General features: G+C 44.8%; 1 protein-coding gene across 1 annotated transcript in view; it reads left to right on the forward strand.

The window, feature by feature from the left end:
• The first annotated feature begins 7479 nt into the window (after positions 1-7479).
• LOC112115684 (alcohol dehydrogenase 1-like) overlaps positions 7480-12982 on the forward strand; it is a 16300-nt gene continuing 10797 nt past the window's right edge. The window contains exons 1-2 of the mRNA XM_024212847.3: positions 7480-7561; positions 10346-10447. Of these exons, the coding sequence (XP_024068615.2) occupies positions 7544-7561; positions 10346-10447 (120 nt within the window). The 5' untranslated portion in view covers positions 7480-7543. The remainder of the gene's footprint in view (positions 7562-10345; positions 10448-12982) is intronic.

The raw sequence follows: 12982 nt of genomic DNA on the forward strand, positions 1-12982 counted from the left end.
CTCCTCCAGCTCAGTGGAATTTCTTGGTACAAGTGACCATTCCTGGCATTCCAGGAGAAGCTGTAGAGGACAGTGTACTCCAACCACACATTGACTGGCACCTGGCTGTGATCAGTGGGTCAGGTGACTGCTCTTGGAGCAGGATCCATTGTCACCTGTGAAGAGTAGGGCAGAAAGCCATTCTAATATGGTCAGTGCAACACAGTACTACTGGAGAAAATGGGGGCATAGGAGCTTTACAGATTGGGTAAGGGTCAGGCAGAAAAGGGTTCAGTATGTAGTGGGAATGGGGGTGGAAGACTACTAGTACCAGATCTCATGTTTGTCCCTTACACCCATTCATCCTGCCAACTGACACAGGTATGGAAGAAGGAGCTAAAAACTCAAATGCTATTCTATAAAGTAAGGCGAAACAGGTGGCCTACACTCCACTTTTCTGCTCCTACCCCTGCTCTTCTCAGATGCAACAAGCATAAACCTGTCTCAGCTGAGGATCTGTCACTTTGCCTTTTGATGTAACTAGCTAAGATTTTTACTGAGTAACTTTATTTGTAAAAGCCATTTTCATGAGTGGTGTGGCTCAATGCTGTTGGCTGTAAAAGCTGGGAACTCAACTTTGGGTGAATCAATTTTCACCTTATTTTATAGAATTTCAGACAGAACTAGTGTCACTGATAGCATCTGGACACAAATTTCTTTCAGCCATTAACAGACAAGATGGAACTGGTAAATGGACCCAAGTTACCATGTTAGTCGTGACCTCATCTGATCCCTTAATCTGGTGCTCTAGTCCTGTCCTTTAGTTTCAGGTCCAGTGTCTTCTCCAGTTTGGGTCCATGTTCACTTAGGTCTTGTATACTTAATCTGTAATGCACAAAGGTAATCTTTATCCAATTGACTTTTTAATACATCAACCCTTTGGGTTTTAGGTAACTTGTACATTATAAACAATATTTCTCATAAACTAGGGAAATGGAACCTAGATGGAGCTACTGTAAGATGGGTGCATAACAGGTTGGAAAATTGATACCTACTCTCTGGAAACAGTGGTTCCTTCAGGCTGGAAGGGCATAACAAGTGGGGCCCTGCAGGGATCGGTTCTGTTCAATATCTTCAATGATTTAGATAATAAAGTTTGCAGATGATACCAAGCTGGGAGCGGTTGCAAGTGCTTTGGAGGATAGGATTAAAATTCAAAATGTGAACAAACTGGAGAAATGGGATGAGATTCAATAAGGACAAATGCAAAGTACTCCACTTAGGAAGGAACAATCAGTTGCACACATTCAAAATGGGAAATGACTGCCTAGGAAGGAGTACTGCGGAAAGGGATCTGGGGGTCACAGTGACTCACAAGCTAAATATGAGTCAACAGTGTAACTCTGTTGCAAAAAACCGAACATCATTCTGGGATGTATTAGCAGGAGTGCGAGCAAGACATAAGATGTAAGCCTTCCACTCTACTCTGCACTGATTAGGCCTCAGCTGGAGTATTATGTCCAGTTCTGGGTTCCACATTTCAGGAACAATGTGGACAAATTGGAGGAAGTCCAGAAAAGAGAAACAAATGATTAAAGGTCTAGAAAAACATGACCTATTAGGAAAAATATGGGTTTCTTTAGTCTGGAAAAGAAACTACTAAGCGGGGACATAACTTTTCAAAAGCTATGCATCCGACGAAGTGGGCATTCACCCACGAAAGCTTATGCTCCAATACATCTGTTAGTCTTAAAGGTGCCACAGGACTCTGCTTTTTACAGATCCAGACTAACACGGCTACCCCTCTGATACATAACTTTTCAAGTACATAAAAGGTTGCTGTGAGGAGAGAGGGAAAAATTGTGTTTACCTCTGCAGATGGGGGGAGGGATAGCTCAGTGGTTTGAGCATTGGCCTGCTAAACCCAGGGTTGTGAGCTCAATCCTTGAGGGGGTCATTTAGGGAGTGGGGCAAAAATCTGTTTGGGGATTGGTCCTGCTTTGAACAGGGGGTTGAACTAGATGACCTCCTGAGGTCCCTTCCAACACTGATAGTCTATGATTCTATAGACATGGTAGATAAGAAGTTTAATTTCATTAAAATGAAATAGCGTGTGTGTGGTTTTTTTTTTTTTTTTTTTTTGCTAAAATGTTCTGAGGAAAACCCTATCTAAAGATACATTATAGCTCAAAGATTTCCTCATGGAATAGGGATTATAGTCTCGTACTATAGAATTTATATATTCATGTAACATTTAAGAAACGTTTTGTAAATGAGTTCCAATAGTTCATGGATTAGGGACCCAACCTTATGGGGTTCCACAAGCTTCTGTATAGATTATTTAGGTTAATCTTTCTATCTACCCAATGGGGCTCAGTCTAGAAGATGCCATCAGAGATGCTTTAGTTTTGCAGTTCTCAAACTGGATTCCTCTCTAGAGGTAACATGCTTAACAGCAAAAATCTTTTTAAATAAAAAATAGAGGTGAGAAATAACAGACCTCAACTCTATTGTCCCTCTGCAAATTTGTGTAAACTGAGTCAATCCCTTAACTCTCTAAAAGTGCAAAGTTTCAAAAAGTTCAACGAATAGAAGATTGTTGGGGGCAGAATAGATCTGGACAAGGAGAAGAAGTCTAGAGATAAATGAGAAGCAAGGGACATGATTTTTTGTTTAAAATTTTTTTTAGTTAACTAAAACAATTTTAAATGTCTGTCTGGTTATTTCATTTACCAAAGGAAATTGAAGTCATTGGGAGATGAACTATCAATATTTGGAGGATTTTCTTGCCATGCTGTATTAGGAGACCACCACCAATCAACCAATCACTCACTTTCTGATATAGCTGTAAAACTAATCTGAAAAGTTTTCAAAATCACTCTTTAAAAAAATGTATAGTGTTCATCTTCTAAAAATGAAACCTACATCTAGCTGAGTTGTGAAGAATATGTATTAAGGTTATAACCAGCAAGAATGCACTTCTATGTAGAAAACCATGATTAAATCAAATCTTCCTGACTTGTGATTTAAATCAAATCCACCCTGATAGGACAAGAAGCAATGGGCTTAAATTGCAGCAAAGGTGGCTTAGGTAAAACTTCCTAACTGTCAGGGTGATTAAGCACTGGAATAAATAACCTAGGAAGGTTGTGGAATCTCCATCATTGGGGATTTTTAAGAGCAGGTTGGACAAACACCTGTCAGGGATGGTCTAGATAATACTTAGCCCTGCCTTGGCTGCAGGGGACTGGTCTAGATGACCTCTCGAGGTCCTTTCCAGTTCTGATTCTATGATTATGCATGCGCATGCTTCAATTACCCAAATTGTACTACCTCCCCCCGGCTGGTTTTTCAGTTTGTCATGTCATTTTGTAGAGATATTAAAGAAGGTACTAACAGTGATAAGTGACAGTGACCCCCTCATAATTTGTCCCCCACACTTTAAAATCCAACAGTTTCACCAAGTACAAAAATCTCTTGGGTCTTCTGTTAAAACTTGTAAGCTACTGTCTGTAGAAACCACTGATTGTATCTGTCCTGTGAAAGATACTTTATTACTATGTAAAACTTACAAACAAGTTAATTGACTTTGTTCTTGAAGTAATTGATACAATGTAAACAAACACTATAAGCTGTTAAGTGACTTTCACTTCATTCAACTGCTCCAAGGACAGACCCCCACCCTCTGTGATTAAAGGGCTGGGAGTCTCAAATAAATTAGCACACACCCTGAAAGTGGTGGAGACAGTAAATTAAAATATTGTTAAGATATGGAATGTATGCTGATGAATGCTTGATATACATGAATGGTTAGGGAGGTGCCAGCCTAGAAAGGAAGTATCCATCGGCCGAAGAATGTGTCAAGTGGATGACCAGAAAACCCCCAGGGGGTAAACTGGGATCCACCCCATCACCTGGAAGGATGAGAAACACTAACTTTGGACAGTGTGGAGCCACCAGGAATGTGCCACTTTGGACAGGAATGTGCCATCCGCTGATTGAGTCAGCAACAGCAGGATAAAACAGCTCCCATAGACTAACATAGGAATTAATTCCTATAAGAATGGACTCTAAAGACTGATGACTTTGAGTCTCTGGTTCTGCTGCCAACCTCCAGGAGCATCAGGTGCACCTGACACAGACTCGGCTTCATCCTCATGACCAAGATACCTGGCCAGTAACTTGGCATGAGCAACTTCTAGGCTGGCAACTATAACACCTATACAGAACTTGAATGAATGATTGTGTACATGAATCTGTGTGTGTATAAGAAATAAGTGGTCAAATAACCTTGTTTACTTTTATCTTTTGCTTTATCATTATATTTACAATAAATGTGGCATCTTTGCCTTATCCCTCTTAATAAGATCCTGCTGGTTTTTATTCTATTGGTATAACAATTTTATGCCTCCTTGCCCTCAATCTTCTCAGGAAAAAGGACTTTTTGGTGTTTGTGTTCTTTACCTCAGAACGTACAGCACATTGACAGACCAACAGTAACACAATAACATAAATCTGAGCCATCAGCTACTTTGTTTTTAAAAAAAAAAAAAAAAAAAGTAAAACTACACTTACACAAGCAAGGCATTGGCTCATGTTTCTTCTATACTGATTCACTGTCTAATTACAAATCTTTAAAATATAGCTGACAATGCTTTTAATTTTACTATTTAGCAATCCTTCATTTTTAGCTAAGTACATATTATCCTTTATCTACTTGGGCAGAAGAGTTTGGCGATCACACTAGCTTTCTTTAATGTCAACATTTATCTTTAAACATGGGGGTTTTTCATTCAAAGTCCAGTTTCTTTGTGAATCATTACCAAGAAACTTCATTATAAATTTTCCTGTGGATACATTTTTGTGGGATGTCAATTTTAAGGCCTGGATACTGAGTTGCTTTTAATGGTACCCCAACAATAGTGCCAATAGGGTTTTTGTTTGAATGGTCTCTTTAGGTATTTATAGCTCACTCATCACCATCCGTGGTAGCTGTTCACCTCAACAGCCATATGTTACAAATCATTAAGGGATTTAACCGGCTGGGGTTTCTGAGCTGTGCCAGAAACATTAATGGGACTCTTGTGGCCTAAACTCCACAACAAACCATGCAGATAAAGGTTTTAGTGCCTGGAAAAAATACATGATGCAGGACTTTAAAATGGGCAAAGTGGGATTCTAGTTGCTTCTAACATTAACAGACCCTGCATAATCACTCTTCTTGTGGCTTATGATGGGTGGGGAACCTTTTTTCTATCAGGGGGCCATTGACTCACATTAAAAATCAGTCCTGGGCTACACATAACAGGGGGATCAGGTGGGCAGAGGCTCAGGGCTTCCCCTAGGCTCTGGGGTGGGGCCAGAAATGAGGGGTGGAGGGGGGCTGTGACATTCTATACCTTGGAGTACTCTGTAACCCCCATATTTGTCTTGCAATTGTGATATTGCATATAATGCAGGCCATGTGAGGTATCAGGGGAAGGTTATGATCTGCTGAAAGTACATTTTTCTATCTAAATGTGTATATCATTAATGCATATGAAGTTGAGAATGTGTTGTATGGTTGTCACTAAAATATGCTGTGGGTTTGGGAAGCACAGATGCTCGCTCCCCAGGGCCAATGAAGGTAACCAGCGTCTGGGTGGCTGCTGAACAGAATCACCAGCCATTGTCCAGCAAGGAAACTACAATTCAATGACTCACCTGAATAAGGCCAAAAGCGGGGAATTGCTCACCTTTGCCTGGGGACTCAGCAATGCCCACCAGACATGCCTGGACTTGTGTTCTCCAAGCACATGACCTAAGGGTATAAAACAGAACATGGGAGAAGGAGTGGGGGGCCATGCTTTACCTTTTTCCTGCCCCCCCCCACCTATGCTGCAAGCAACAAAGACACAGAGAAGACTAGCCCAGGTTTAAGGGACAAACCTGTGTATTCCGGATTGTGATATCCAGTGGGGTGAGAAACTGCTTAATCTAGATGTTGCCCAGCCTAATAGGGTTGAGTTTGGACTGCATGCTTAGAATTGTTGCCAAAATAAATTGACTTTTTTGCCTCTCACTTTAATAAAAAAGAAAAAAAAATTTATAGTCAAACTTCTGTATAACTTTACCAGTGAGTCTGCCTGAAGTGTATAGTAAATCTGCTCAGGCTTGCAAAGGCTGGTGTGTCACCACTTTCCATTGGTGTGGTGAACCAATTAATTTGCACTGTTCATCTTCAGTAGTGCAAAAGTGTGTAGTCCTGAGGTACAAGGCTGGGATCTGGGGGGATTTGGCTAGTGCTTCACTCTGATTCATGAGGGCTTTAGGAGCATTCATACAAGTGAGCTGGGTATGGGGCTCCACGTGCAGTTGTGCTGAGTGATAACAACAGCACCTGCAGGGGTTTGCTTCTTGACATTCGCAAAGCACTGAGACAGCCCAAGCACAGCAGTCCTAGGCTGCACCCTGGGGATCCTATCGCAGGGGTGTAGAATGAAGTGAGGATCTGGCTGGGGGTGCAGGCTCTGGGGTGGGGATGAGGTACAGTAGGAAGTTGGGGTGCAGGGGGTATGGGAGGGAGTTCTGACCTGGGGCTGAATTTGGGGTGCAGTCTCTGGCCACACAGTACTTACCTCAGGCAGCTCCTGGCTGGCAGGGCTGAGGCAGGCAGGCTCCCTGGCTGTGCACGGCTCCCAGAAGCACCTGGCCTGTCCCTCCCCTAGGCAGAGCCACCAGGTGGCTCTGCATGGTGCATGCTGCCTGGGCCTGCAGGCACTGCCCCACAGCTCCCATTGGCCATGGTTTCTGGCCAATGGGAGCTGCCGAGCCAGTGCTGGGGGCAGCAATCAGGGAAGCTCTGCATGCCCCTGCTCCTTCGGGCTGCAGGGACATCTGGTAGCTGCATGGAGCTGACCAGACTTTTAATGGCCTGGCAACCCTAGTTTCTCTCTCACCACCCCCACGGGAGGGCAAGTCGGTGCTCATGGCTGCAGCCATGGGAGTGGGGGGTGATAGAGGCTGCTGGCCTGCACTGCAGGAGCTTGCCGTGGGCTGGATGAAATGAAGCAGCAGGCCAGATCTGGCCCACAGGCTGTATGTTCCCCCAGCCCTGGTTTATGAAACGACACAAGCATAGGCTATTTCAAATAATACTCTAAGCCAATGAGACCTTTTGTTTTGAGGACCTGAGGTGTGCTATAGTGGAGGGAGAATAAACCACACTTAGCATGGTAAATATCTCGAATGTACAGAAGGTCTTAAATAAAATACAGTTGTTGAACCAGGTTAAAATGTGCTACCACTCAACTTGATAGCAATTATGTAAGTTCTGTGGAACTTGTCTGCACAAGGAGGCTTTTGCTCCACCTAAATGCCCAGAGGGCTGTCCTTCCTCACTCAAAATTTCATTGAACAATGTTTGAATGACCCCATCTATGGCTGGCCTATCATATGATATGTGCTGAGCACACACAGAGAATATCTAGTTTGTATCAGTACCTATGTTCTTGCCAAAGTCACTCTTCAGTGGAAAGAAGCATTCTCTGCACAGCTGGGACCGCTTTCCAACAGAGGCTGAGACATGGAAACTTCTGGAAAAGTAAGCAGGGCACACTTATAAATATTGTATGGAGTTTCAATCAAATTTCTAAAATGTAGTAAGTATTCTCTTTGCTCAAAGGTCAAAGAGCTGGCTTTTTGTTATAACATTCCATTTTCTAGGCAGGTTTTCTGTCCTTTACTCATAAGGTACACTCCTAGCTAGAAAAATCCCATTCTTCAAATATTTTTAAACTGCACATGGCTATCGGTAAATAGGTGGCCTAGCTATTGCATTGCTTTTTTCCCCCCATCCCTTCCTCAGCCTAGAGTGGGGTTGACTGAGGCATGAAGGGCTCAGTTCAGTTAGGAGTGTAAACTTATTTGGGATTTCTAGGGTCTTGTATAATATTTTAAATTACAATAAATAGGTAGCTGTAGCCAAGAGCACATGAATTTTGGATATCCAGAGGGGTAGTAGGGAGGAGTGGGCTATAGCACTAGGTGGCTGCCATTGGAGCCTGGGACAAGTTAGTGGGTGGGAGCTGAACAGTGGGGAGGTTCTGGGGTTTTGAAACTGGTTGTAGGGAGAGAAAGACATAGGTGGGGGAGGAAAGAGCTCTCAGGCTTATTTGAGGAGAGGAAAACAGGGGGCAGGTCCCTGGGTCAGTGCTATAGCATGAACAAAAGCTTTCTAGTTCCAGTTGAACAGAGCCCTTATTGTTTTTGAAAATATTTCTTTTTATCCAGTGCAATTACACTTGACTGCATACCTGAAATAAATTATTTGAAAGCTGTGGCTACTGTATAATAGCTTTCACGTAATCTGCAACCTGGGGCAAAAGACAGTGATGTATCATACAACTGAGAGCAGATAAAATGCAGTGTTCTTGTCAATCATTTCCTTTGTAAATAGTACAAATCTCATTGAGCTGGATGTCTTGTGATCCTGGGCCAGCTGTTTTTTAGCATTGCAAAAGTATTTCAAATCCATGAGTCTTTTGCCCATATAGGACTGAAAAGTTCAATAAAATTTTCCATATCTCTTCCATGCCCAATGCCAAAGTTGATTCACTTTAAAAACTAGAACGGCTTTGGTAGCAGTTTTCCTCACCGTTTCTCTCAATTGGTCTCTTACTCTACCTGCTCTACTTCTACCATTTGCCCCTTGGATGCTTTATCTCTTAATCCCTTTTTTTCTAGTGTCTAGCAATGCAATAATTTTCAAGTTGAAAATTTGCACTAAATTTCTGAGGGTGTTCTAGATCAGACCAACCATTCTTGCCCATCCCCTATTTCTGTCTGTGTAGATTTTTTTTTTTTTTAGCTGCAGTAACAGAAGCTAGACTTTGGTCTTCAAATATGGGTTTCAAGCAGTAGCTACAATTTCTTTTTAAATCCTTGAAGCAAGTAGATTCCAAGTCTCCTCCCACTTTCAGTGCAAATGGAATCATTCAAAAACCATTTCCAGGAATACAAACATTAAAACTGACCCATTCTCAGAAGCATTCTGTGGTTTGGCTTGGACTATTAGCTGTAATGTTGACTCTTGAGGGCTTCGGTTTAAAACTCTAGCAGTATTTTTCAGTTTTATCTCTTACTTCTCACCAGTCTCCAGAAGGCAGACAGACTGCTCTGCTACCACTGTAGCTGGTATCTTTGAATCTTCATACTAGGCAGGAAGAAGACAATGTCTTCCATGGCAATGCCCAGTGAAGCAAAATGAGTGGAAGTAGCATAATACATAGGGCTACCATATGTCCGGATTTCCCCGGACATGTCCGGCTTTTCGGTCTATGAATAGTGGACGGGGGGGGATTTCTAAAAATGTCCGGGATTTCCCCCCGGTCCGCTATTTATAGACAGAAAAGCAGCAGCCAACCACCGCTCGGCATACAAAGCCCCTTCCCTGCTCCACCCCAGCCGCTGCAGCCTTACCATGCCGTCCGGCCCCACAGTTGTCTTCCCTCTCCTCCCCTCCCCGAATGCTCCACCCCCCTGCTCCTCCCCCTCCCCTGCTTCCCGCGAATCAGATCTTCGCGGGAAGTCTGAAAAGAAGCAGGGGCAGGCGGGCGGCAGCAGCAGGTAAGCTAGGGGGAGGAAGGAGAGCTCCGGGGAGGTGTGGCTCGGCCCGGGCGGCTTCCGGCCGGGCAGCACCCGCCCCAGTTCTGGCCGGGCCCCAGCGGCGCCGGCCCGGCTCAGGCCCCAGCCCCGGTTCCAGCCGAGCACCTCCAGCCCCAGCTGCTCTGGCCCGGCCTGGCTCGGGCCCCACGGCGCCAGCCCCAGTTCCGGCCAAGTGGCGCCGGCCGAGCACCCCCTGTGCTGGCTTGGGCCCCAGGGCAGCGGCCCCGGTTCCGGCCGAGCGCGCCGGCCGAGCACCTCCAGCCCGGCCCCAAGCCCCGCGACCCCGGCCGGAGTGCAGCCAGATTCCTGGGCTCTTTAAAGCCAGCCCTAGTCAGGGGATGGGATGGGGGGGGGGATGGAGGTTCTGAGGGGGCAGTCAGGGGGTGGGAAGTGGGAGGGAGTGGATGGGGGTGGGGCAGGGCAGGGGTGGGGCTAGAGCGGGGCTCCTCCCCCCCCCCAGTGTCCCCTTTTTTTGCTTGTGGAAATATGGTAACCCTAATAATACAGCTTAGCAGAAGGGAACTCCACCTATAAAAGGGGAAAGTCACTCAGCAGGGACACATTTGCTTGGAATAAAATGTTCTGGATTCCTGAAATTAGGAAGATGCATACAAGCAGTGAAGTAGAAATTAATGTTATGCCATTATTTTTGCATTTACTCTCCTGGTCATTTTTAGTGACTACAGGCTCTTGCACAAGTGTAACTTAAATTTTTTCACAGGTTATTAAATGCAAGGCTGCTGTTATCTGGGAGGCAGGTAAAGCGCTCTCTATTGAGGAGGTGGAGGTTGCTCCTCCAAAAGCTCATGAAGTTCGTGTTAAGGTAAAAGTTCTTGCTCATGTTGTTCCTATTCTCTGTGAAGGATTCTGTATTGTGGATGTGCTGAATGCTCCTCTCTTTGACATCTCATGTCTTGGCAAGGAGGGTGTGTGTGGTGGGGTTTTTTTTGTTTTTTTTTTTTAAAGATTCCTGGTTGCCTAAATGTTTAAAAAATCCCCATCTCTTCACCAGCCTCTGGTCAGAGGCGATCATTGATGGATATTTGAGCAGTTGCTGGATGCTTTGTTTATGCACTCTCTCTAGGAACTTTACCAAAACGCACACAAATCCCTATCCTTATTTTACAGATAGGGAAACTGAGGATAGGGTGGTGAGTGACTTAAGATTACACAGCAGGTGAGTGGTAGAGATGGGCACTGGACCCAGGTCTCCTGACTCAGTGACTAAGGCACTAGACTGGGAAACACTAGTACTGTTAGTATTCCTATCAGTACTTGTTTGCCATTTTAGTACTTGTTGCTGTTGTTTTGGCTAGTGCACTGTGCAGAATAGGGGGTTACTGTAGATATCTAACGAAGCTAAAAGTTCAATTAATGCAAAATCATTGCAATACAGCTTTATATATAAAAAATGCCAGGATTGCTCATGCCAGTAAATGTGCTGGATATGGCTGAAAAGCAGGAATTCTCACTGGATTTTCAAATATTGTGCACACACTCACACTGTCCTGCAGGAATGTTACTTGCCGGTCTTACACATGGTCTGTTACAAAATTAGGTTGACACAAGTTATGCATGTGTCAACACCAAATTTGTCTCCCACTAACATAAGCACCATTACAGCAACAAAATAACATCACCTCCTGAGCCACAGCAAACCTACTCTGGTAGACCAGGTGAGTGTAGACACTGCACTGGTTGTGTCAACGTCCTAGTCTTCCAGCAGCTATCCCACAATGCCCCAGGCCCCACAACAGTGACTGCTTCAGTCACAATTGTGAACTCCACTGCTCAGGAGCCACAGACTGGAAGCCTGCCCCCCACACCTCTTTTGAACCCCATGTGTTTTTAATGCCTTTTTCCTGACTGCTCACCTTTGTTGCATGCATCTGACCATGCCAGCTCCACGCACTGACTGAGCTACTAGACACAGTCCTGCCTGGAGCAGGCAAGATGTAATGGATCTCCTCACATGGTGGAGAGAAAAGGCTGTCTAAGCATAGCCATAGAAACCATCAACATCTAGGTGGAGATTGTACAGGGGATGCTGCAACAGGAACACAAGAGATGGAACGGCAGTGCCATGTAAAAACGAAGGAACATCACCAGACATATCACAAGGTGAGAAGAACACAACTAGATGCTGCCCCTCAGACCAGCAGCTTTTACAATGACACGCATGACAATGAACACCCCCCCCCCCCCCCCCCCCCCCCCACCACCCTGCAGGCAACTGTAGCCACTAAAGAGGAACCCATGGTGGAGACCTCTGCTGTGGATAGCAAGGAAGAAGGAGATGTGGCTGGGGACTCCAACCATGCTGCAAGCCAAGAACTGTTGCAACTCTGCCAGAGTCAAGCCAATTTTGCCAGGTGAGTGCAGAGGTGCTGTCAGGGTTCCCTACCCACTCTGAAGTACAGATGTGGGGACTCACATGAAAGACCCCCTAAGCTTGTATTGCATCAGCTTTAGGTTAAAACTTCCCCAAGGCACAAATTCCTTTCCTTCTCCTTGGATGGTATTGCTGCCACGACCAAGTGATCTAAACAAATTCAGGAACAGGTCACTTGGAATCTACTTTCCCCCAAAATATCCCCCCAAGCCTCTTCACCCCCTTTCCTGGGGAGAATAATATACCAACTAATTGCCTTTAATGTAAGTACAGACCAGACCTTTTGATTTTAGTGTCCTAAAGATAATCAGGTTCTTAAAAGAAGAATTTTATAATAAAGAAAAGTAAAAATCACCTGTAAAATCAGGATGGAAGGTAATTTTAGAGGGTAATAAAGATTTAAAACACAGAGGACTCCCCTCTGGACTCAGCTTCACAGTTCTAAAAAAAGGAATAAAACTACCTCTTAGCATAGGGAAAACTCACAATCTTTGTAGCGGCACAAACAGCTCCTGCTCCCGTTTTGCTACCGGCGTGCTGAAGCTGCAACGCGGGAGGGGCTTTTGCTGCCTGAGCGGCTCAATCCGGCGCAGCTGCCCTGTCAGCCGCTTTTGGGTCTTTAGATAGCCGTCCGGGGGGAAATCCTGGACATTTTTAGCTTTTTACAAATTCCCCCCGGACGGCTATTTAAAGACCCAAAAGCCGGACATGTCCGGGGAAACCCGGACGGATGGTAACCCTAGACAACACTACTGTGGCTGACCATTAAAATGGTCATTTAAGGCCTCCCTGCCTCACTGTATAGCTTCCTGGTTACCTCTTCTAATATCCCTTGTGTCTGACTGCTCAAATTCAGCAGACAATTGGTCCACCTCTGCCCTGGCAGCAGGGTGTAGGGTTTTTTGTGTGCGCTTCTCCGGTTTTATGCAGGGCACAACAGGCAGCTATAACCATGGGATGTTTTTT

This window comes from Terrapene carolina, unplaced genomic scaffold (genome assembly GCF_002925995.2).
Source record: "Terrapene carolina triunguis isolate 2854851 unplaced genomic scaffold, T_m_triunguis-2.0 Scaffold436, whole genome shotgun sequence".
NCBI lineage: Eukaryota > Metazoa > Chordata > Testudines > Emydidae > Terrapene > Terrapene triunguis.